At 49.6% G+C, this 8,671-nt stretch overlaps 1 protein-coding gene across 3 annotated transcripts in view; it reads left to right on the top strand.

The window, feature by feature from the left end:
- Positions 1-603: 603 nt before the first annotated feature.
- Positions 604-8,671, top strand: part of LOC307075268 (sodium-driven chloride bicarbonate exchanger-like) — a gene marked incomplete at its 3' end in the record, with an annotated part of 47,808 nt that continues 39,740 nt past the window's right edge. For all 3 annotated transcript variants that reach the window (XM_079735811.1, XM_079735810.1, XM_079735809.1), the window contains exons 1-2: positions 604-732; positions 3,068-3,100. In XM_079735811.1, coding sequence (XP_079591937.1) covers positions 685-732; positions 3,068-3,100 — 81 coding nt within the window. In that variant the 5' untranslated portion in view covers positions 604-684. The remainder of the gene's footprint in view (positions 733-3,067; positions 3,101-8,671) is intronic.

Genomic DNA, 8,671 nt, shown 5'->3' with positions numbered 1-8,671 from the left:
GAAATTGACCCTAATGACAGACGCGTGACCGGGCTGTAGCGTGTATGATGGCCAGTTTATATCCAGGTTATGTGGGAAACACGAGAGACATCACGCGAAAAGGAAACCCCCCCTATATAGACCTAATTAAGCGGAATGAAACACCGACCACCTTCATCTCGGCTTATATTGTCGAAATGGATCACATCGGCGTCGCATAATGGCCTAGATCTCAAAGACGCATTAGCATTAGATCACCAATGTTACCGGGTATGTACGCCGTGCAATAAGGCGCACCCCGTGATACCAACGAATGCTTAGGCGCACGTCGTCATACTCACGCTGTTTGTGTGTGTGTACACCGCTACGGTAACAACAAAGCCCCCCCGCTCCAGACGGGATGCCAAGACCGCGTCGCGGCGAAACAGAACGCGCGTCCCGAGATTATGAGCGCGTGAATTGGGAAGCATGCCCCCCCAACCACCACCACCACCACCACCACACTCCTAGCCCCCCCTCATGCGTAAATGATGTAGGGCAGGACTACACAATGCCTTCTTCCATCTGAGCGAACCCCCAGCCGGTTTGTGTGAGAAGAAAGCATCCCCTCTTTGGTGCGTCTGACGAAGGAAGGAGCCACAGGATATCGGCGCATCTCGAACCCACCTTGTGTGAAACAGGACAACACACCGAGGAGAAGACAAGATGGACATAAAAGACCAAGGCGCTCAAATGGAGCCGCTGCTGCCAACGGTGAGAATAGACGCGCCACAATTATATATATAAATATATAGATTTCCATTTTTTTTTCTTTGAAGAGGAAAATGTTGCCCAGTCACGTTGACAGCCTGTTATCAATATGCGAGTATGGACGATTGTATATGATGGAAGACGTCTTTTGAATTACATGAAATATGTAGTGCGTTATTATGTGACCCATATTTGGGCTGCATTTATATTTGGGCTACTTGTTGGGTCAATCGTCATCAAGGATTTATTTCAAAATCGGAAGATTTGCGTGTTGCGATTTCGAACGTAATCCATTGCAGCATATACTTTTTTTGCATTTATAGATGTGCCGCTGCCATTTTATATTTCATTATAATTATTCATGATTAGACTATATGGTTAGATGAGAGCAAATTAGAGCAAAAACGAGAAACTCCAGAATCGTTGAGATGCCTCTTGCATTTTTCTCTAAACGGACAAGGTTCATAGTTACATTAAAGTCATATTTCTTCCTGTTGTTTTGAGTTCAGGTTACTGCAGCGTTCTGGTTGTAACTGTAGAGCATACAACAGTCATATCCCCCCCCCCCCCCCCCCCCCTCACTCACTCACTCACTCACTCACACACACACACACACACACACACACACACACACACACACACACACACACACACACACACTCTTGGGTGATGGTCATCACAGGACCGCAGTGGATAATCACAAACTGCCACTTAACTTGTGTGTGTGTGTGTGTGTGTGGCTGTGTTCTGTGTTTCTTTTGTGGGGCACCGCACACATACATGGAAGTAAAAATCAATGAAATCAGCGAGTTTTAATAGATTAGCTATTTGGACCGGACATGGTCTAGCTACATTACAAGCTTCTCATTTCTCCCACATATGACAGCTGCCCCCTTCTCCTCCTCCTCCTCCTCCTCTTCCTCCTCCTCCACCTCCATTAATCCACCTCATACGCCAGTGGAATAGATAAATAGATAGGAGAGATGGAGAGATCGTACATAGATGGAGGGAGAGGCAGTGAGCGAGAGAGGTGCAATTTGTTGTACGCAACACACCAGTCGCTTTGCGCAATACTGAGTCAACACCACAACACCCGATTCCTCCTGAGGATCTGGGGTCCGCTACATTACCAACCACGGGCCCCTAGAAAGGTCCTCCCAGCTCCCTCAAGTGTGTAAAGAATCAAAGCCTTGGTCCTCTCTCTCTGGTTGTGGTCCTGGGCCGATGTGCGCTGATGGGTTGAGGTGGTGAACACAATGTGTGATGTGGTGTTAAGGTCTTTAAAAAGCCCCTCTAGAGTAGACCACACAGGTGGACCAGAAATAACCAGGCCCATGCATCAGACACACACACGCGCACACGCGTGAGTTTAAACCCTGTTCTCCCCACAAGATCGTATCGCGGGGTTTTATTCATTAGCATTCAGGTGGGACCGCATGGATGGAGAAAGGGAGATTGATAGAGTCTTCCCCAAGACCGAGAGAGAGAGGGGGAGGGAAAGAGAGAGAGAGAGAGAGAGAGAGAGAGAGAGAGAGAGAGAGAGAGAGAGAGAGAGAGAGAGAGAGAGAGAGAGAGAGAGGAAGAGAGAGGAAGAGAGAAACAGAACTCATCAGTATCGCCCTACTTTATATGGGTACAAACAGCCATCTCTCTTGAGGGGGAATAACGATGTCATTTCTTTCCCATTCCGTATTTCCATGTGTGTTTAGGGGGTCTTCAGATCTTTTGACGCTGCGCCTGTTTGTGTTTGTGTGTGTGTGTGTGTGTGTGTGTGTGTGTTTGTGTGTGTGTGTGTGTGTGTGTGTGTGTTTGTGTGTGCCGTTTCTTTTCTGCAAAACCTGGGGCAGACTTTGGCAGGAGCGGAATGGAGTGTTTGCGCCCCCCACCACCAACACCGCCAAAATCACCCTTGCAGCGACAATGCAATGGGGGTGTTTTCAGCTTTGTCAGCCGCACAAAATTGCCGCCTATTCCACCGTTGCCCGCCAAATGCGTCGTCATGGTTTTGCAGACAGCGTGCGCGTGTACTAAGCATGGCGATGACATGTGGATGTCTTCCCAGTCCCTGGGAATCCTAGCTGGGTGACGAATTGGAGGGACTCAAGGTGTCTAGAAGAGAATCGTTCTCATTGTTTCAAGCGCAACCCCCTCAATCCTATAAACCGTTATTTATTTTGTTCCAAATTCATTTCCTATCTGGAATGGCTCTTGGTATTGAATCAGGTGGCATTGGAAAGCTAGCGTGCCAAGACCAGACACCTCAGAGACGTTGACTAGATATCCTCTTCTGACCAAAACTCTCCGTCTAATCCACATCTTCTTCTGACTCCTCTCACAGGAACAACAGAGTCCTCAAGACGGCAAAGAAGTGGTGAGTAAATCCTTCTTCTTGTGTGAGGAAATTAGTGGCCTCCTTTTTATTTAACACGGCTATTTCCGTTCTGTCTCTCCTTAATTTGAAATCAACCCGGGCTCGCTGTGCAGATGTTTGAAGTTTATTAATAGAGCGCCCTCAGCGCCGTCCCAAAGGGACCTTGGACGTCCATCTGTCCCTCTAATGGGGAAACCAAACAAAAGCCCAGGGACGCATGGTTTGGTATGCGGCCCGGCAATGTCATACTTTTACCGCCGACATTAAAACGTAATGGAAGTCATTGGAGGATTTCACCGTGTTGGGTTTCATCGTGCCTGAGACCGTGTTGGTGGTGGAGGGCGGGGGGAGTGGATTAATGGAAGCAGACAGACAGGAGCTGAGATGTTGCGTACAGATGAGAGGGGGGGGGGGCAGTGGGTCAGCAATGGCATCTGTTCAGACAGAGTCCCCGCTTACGTAACCCTAGTAACACGCCATGTGCCACGGATGGACACTTGCAATCTTCTCAATGGCTGGACTGCGTTTCACGATGCGTTGTTGTTAGCACTTGGAGCCTCAGGGAGATGCAGTGGGCTTTTGCTACAGTGGTTGTTTGGGCTGCTATAAGCGAGAGGGGTGTATGAAATGCACACGCCCGCACATACACACATGCTTACACACACAATACGTAACAGTATTGTTCATGTAAAATATGTATCCAACAGATAGAGCAGGCAAGTGGAGGGAAATATTGGTTTCTAGGGAGTTATACTTCCAATTCCATCACTAAAATGATAGTGCTTTTACATTGATGTCCTAGATGCCTGGGGCCATGCTATCCATTAGACTTGAGGTATTGATAATAAATACCAATCACACACTGAATATTTAAAGTACTTTTGCAGTCGATGTCCAAAATTCACATTTGCTCAGCTTCCGTAGTGTCACATCACAATCACTCTGTGTTAGCAGACATCTTTATCCAAAGCGACCAATCGGCAATCAGACGCATGCTATTACAGATCAGGTAGGAGTTCAGGGCATATTGCCCAAGGATCCCTAGAGGTTAGACTGCTGCGGGAGTCAGAATCCCTCCCCTGTCCTTCCCCTGCTTTCTGAAGACTCGGTCCACATCTTTCAATCCCAGAATCATCCTAGGCTCCTCCCACCAGTGCGGGATATACCCACCAGTGCCAAAACCCAGTCCAGTGAGATGGGGGTTACCTTCCGGACTGGGACAGATGGGTTGTGACGGGATAGCGTTAGCTGGAATGCCGCCAAGCGTGGCCCTGTCAACAGGGTGTTCCTGGATCAGCGTCCAGGACCACCCCTCCACATAAGCATCCTTGACCGGCTGTGCCCTTTTATGTTTTATCGTACTTGATGGGATTTCATGTCTTGGTGCACGATAGTGCAGAAGTGGCTCCCAGTCAGAAAGGTCCACACACTGAATTGACTCTTAATTTGCTTTGGACACAATTCAATAGATTTAAATTATTTCTTTTTGTTACTATGAGCATCAAAAAGCGTGATGCCGAGTTGGTTAGATGAGGGTAGATCGATCTAAGGGTAGATATCAATTGATGAAGAGCTAGGAGGTGATATGTGGCACAAAGGAGTGGAGGGAGGTTTGCAGAGAATGCATCTGTTGTGGTGAAAGGTTAAAGATGGAAGGAGTACGAGAGGGAGAGTAAGATTGTCAGAGAGTGTCAGAGATTGTTAGAGAGTGTTAGTGTTGCTCAAAGCACCATCACAGAGAGATACAAGTATGCCTTCACCCTTCGGATATCGGTAGTATTGTAACTGCGTGTGGCACTACCGGGATTTAATATTCAGTTGGATTTCTAGAGCGCCTTTGTTAGATCACAATAGTGCTGCTGGCATCGCACTGCAGTCAAATATCAGCTTCCTGACCTCAGTTATGCTGTAAACATGATACTGAACCCGGACACACACACCCAGACATGATACTGAACCCGGTCACGCAGACTCAGACACACACACTCATTTGCCCTCAATAATACGCATACGGCGCACACAAATACATGTAAAGATATAAAGACATGCAAACACACACTCGGGTAGAAACACATACACGCACACCCATACGCATAAACCCCCCCCCCACACACACACACCAAATACGCACACAGACACACACACATATTATCATAGTATATGCAGACAAATGTACAAACAAAATCACACTAAAACACACACACACACACACACACACACACACACACACACACACCATGTTCCACGGTGTGTGTGTGTCCTTCACGCAGTCACTCAATATGAGGACTTTTGTTTTGAAAGCGTCTCCGACACCAGACCCAGAACCCAGTGTGTTTGTTTGGCCTGCCCTGACTCAACAAGCCCAGCTCCCTCTTAGGTAACAGGGCCTCGGCGGGGGCCTGACAGCTCTTCAGCACACACACTCAACCACGGGCCGCGCACACACACACCGCGCACGGGGAGCGTGTGCGCATCAACGTCGCAAATCCCCAAAGGGGGGCGGGGGGGGAGTGTGGATTGGCCGAGGGATGATTGTCAGAAACATTTGATGCTGTCCTCTGGACACACAAGCTGTCAGAGAACAGACAGTGCTGACGAGAGCGGGGAGCTGATCCTAGCTGAGCTGAGCTCCGGTTTGTTTGCGTTTGTTGGGGCTCCTGGTCGTGGTCCCGTCCCCGGTTGTGGTCGTGGTCGTGGTCGTGGTTGTGGTCGTGGTCGTGGTTGTGTTTGCGAGCGGGGCAGCTGTTCAGGTGGATTCTACGGGAAGCCAAACTGTGTCATGGGAGGAGGAGAAGCTGTTGACAGACTTGGCTGAGGAGAGAGAAACCAGGGTGCACTCTTTCTATTTATCTCTCTCTCTCCCTCTCTCTCTCTCCCTGTGTCCTGTCTAACTCTCTCTCGCTCCCTCTCTGTCTCTCTCTCTCTTGCTCTGTCTCTCTCGCTCTCTCTCTCTCTTTCACTATTTCTGGCTCACTCTCTCAGGCTCTCTCTCTCTCTCACTATCTCTATTCCTTGCTCGTCCTTGCTTGTGTGCTGTCACTCGAGCTCGCATCCTATACACTCACACACACTCACGCAAACACACACACACACACACAAACACACACACCCACACACACACACACACACACACACACACACACACACACACACACACACACAAACACACACACACCCACACACACACACACAAACACACACACCTAGTCTCAGCCTCCCCGCGGGGCACATATCGGTACACTCTCATCTTTCATCTGCGGCAAACACACAGAAAAGAGAGCGGGCGTACCGGTTTCCCCTCGCCGGAGAGCAACTATGCTCTCCCTGGACCCCCACAACGGATTTGTTTACCAGGTAGGTCCACTCTCGCTCTCCCCTCTCCTCGCTTGTCTCTTCTCCCCGTCCGACCGTTCGACCGTCCGACCGTCCTGATCTCAAGGTTGTTTCAGACCCTCCTGGGTCATAACGACACGCAGATATCCCGACTGGATCCCGTGATCCAAACGGTGTTCAAAGGGTTGTGCGCCGTGCGTCCACGTGAGCGACATTTAGCCTAGCATCGTCGCGTGACTCTCCCATCGCCGCCTGCGAGGGTTAGCTTGTCGCCGGCGATGTCAGATGGCAGGCGGAGCGCACATCATCACGCTAAGCCCTCTTGATCTTCCCCAGGTTTGACTGGGATTTAAATAACATGATTTATATAGTGCTACCGTTCACGAGTGCGGCTGTTTGGGTTGGTGTCGCTGCCTGCTAGCGCCGCGAAGCCACGCCGAGGCATGCTAGCTCTGCACCTGGCACCGGCGCTCGTTCATGTATAGTTAATAAGGCAATGCTACGGGCACCCCTGCTCCGTGGCTCACCAGTGCCAGGCTGAATGTGGAAGGTCCTGAGGAGGTCAGTCAGCAGATGGAGTCGGGGGGGGGGGGGGGGGGGGGGGGGGGGGTATTTCGTATGTGTTAGCTAGAGTGGAATGGACGGGGAAATTCAATTCATTATGCCATGATGGAGCGGGTAGGGGGTTAGGGGCATCATGCTCAGGGATGTTGGACGCAGGTTAATGCTTATAGGATATCGGGGATGGAGACCCTTAGATCGTCTACACTGCACCTGTCCCGCTTTAAGAGATGCTTAACTACAATAAGCCCACGGACCACCTTCCTACCCCGGGATGCTCCAAGTGCTGATCCTGCCTCCATTACCACGGCAACCATTGCCATCTGTAGGGCTCAAAGCGACCGCACCAATCACAGGGGCCTGCACGGTGACCGTTAATCCCCATCCCCCGCCTCTCTCTCTTGGCTTGCGCCGGGCTCAACCCACCTGGCTTGATGTAGCGTGTAGCGTCGGCCACGCTGCTAAATCAGCTTTACAGCAAACACACAGATTTACATTATAACCAGGCGTATGGCAGATTTTTCGCTTGGCACGTCATATGCTCTTCACAATGTGCTTCAGGGCTCGCTTTGGCACCCAACACAAGGCGCTGGGTGCTAGTCCTGAATAAGCTGTTTCTAGGGTACACCTCGTGCCCTGGTTCTGAAGCTAATGTAAACATTCATCATCCCCGACTGCTCTGTGCGTCACCAGGGAACCTCAGGGGAGATAGCTTCCAGAAAACCTACAAACATATCCCCGGCTAGCCGGCTAGCTAGCTCCTGGAGCAGGCGCGCTATACTAGAGTGTTCCCTGCGCGCAGTGAGAATGAACCGGTGTGAATCAATCCTATCAGAGCTTCACATCACCTGAGGCGGGTGTGAATATCAGTTTGTGAGACAGAGATCTGTTTATATAACTGGCTTTGCTCTCTGAAGGAAAACACCAGGTGATAGCGGATCCGTTCCTCCATTGTTGACCGCCTCAGCGGTTTCTGCTTCCCTTCCCTCCCCCCCCAGCAGTTGGGTTGCTTTAGCCTGTCATTCGACACCCATGGGCTGGGCGGTTGATGGGGAGGACTTTTACTTTCGGTTTGTTTATCTCCGGTTAGTGCTTGAGCCATCTCTCTTGGTCTATGGTGAATCAATGTGGCAGAATATAAGATTAAATGCATTGAAGTATCGGTACAATCAGGACATTACATTGAAAGCCCTTGAATTGTGTGATATTGATGTGTAGCTTTTGAATGACATTATTTTTGTGAGGATAGACATACAAATAGCTAGTGTTGAGCAATGCAGGTTTAACACAGGCAGACAGAGAGAGCAATTTTATTGTAATTGAATCTGAGTCTCTCAGACCGCTCTGAGGCAGGCGTGATATAACACATGCTGTGGTTGATTCATTACCTATTGATCACTGAGGTTCTGACATTTGTATTATTCCCTATACTGTTGGCCTAGATCTATTGGGGCAGAAGAGTTGGTGTAGGACTAGGAAGAGATTCTAGGACCGTTGTTCTAGATCTATGGATCTAGAGATCCATTGGTCTACAACTGTTAGTCAGCATCTGTTATGTTAGAATTATGGTTGGACGTTGACGCAACGCAAAATCCACGCAGTCGCTTAGACGCAGTCATGAATCTGTTTTGTTTCTGCTTCGGGTTTATGACGGGTCTACGTTAGGCCACTGGGTCG

The sequence above is a fragment of the Pollachius pollachius genome (genome assembly GCF_949987615.1).
Source record: "Pollachius pollachius genome assembly, chromosome: 4".
Lineage (NCBI taxonomy): Eukaryota > Metazoa > Chordata > Actinopteri > Gadiformes > Gadidae > Pollachius > Pollachius pollachius.
Note: the sequence above shows the minus strand (reverse complement) of the source record. Positions and strands in the feature narration are given on the sequence as shown.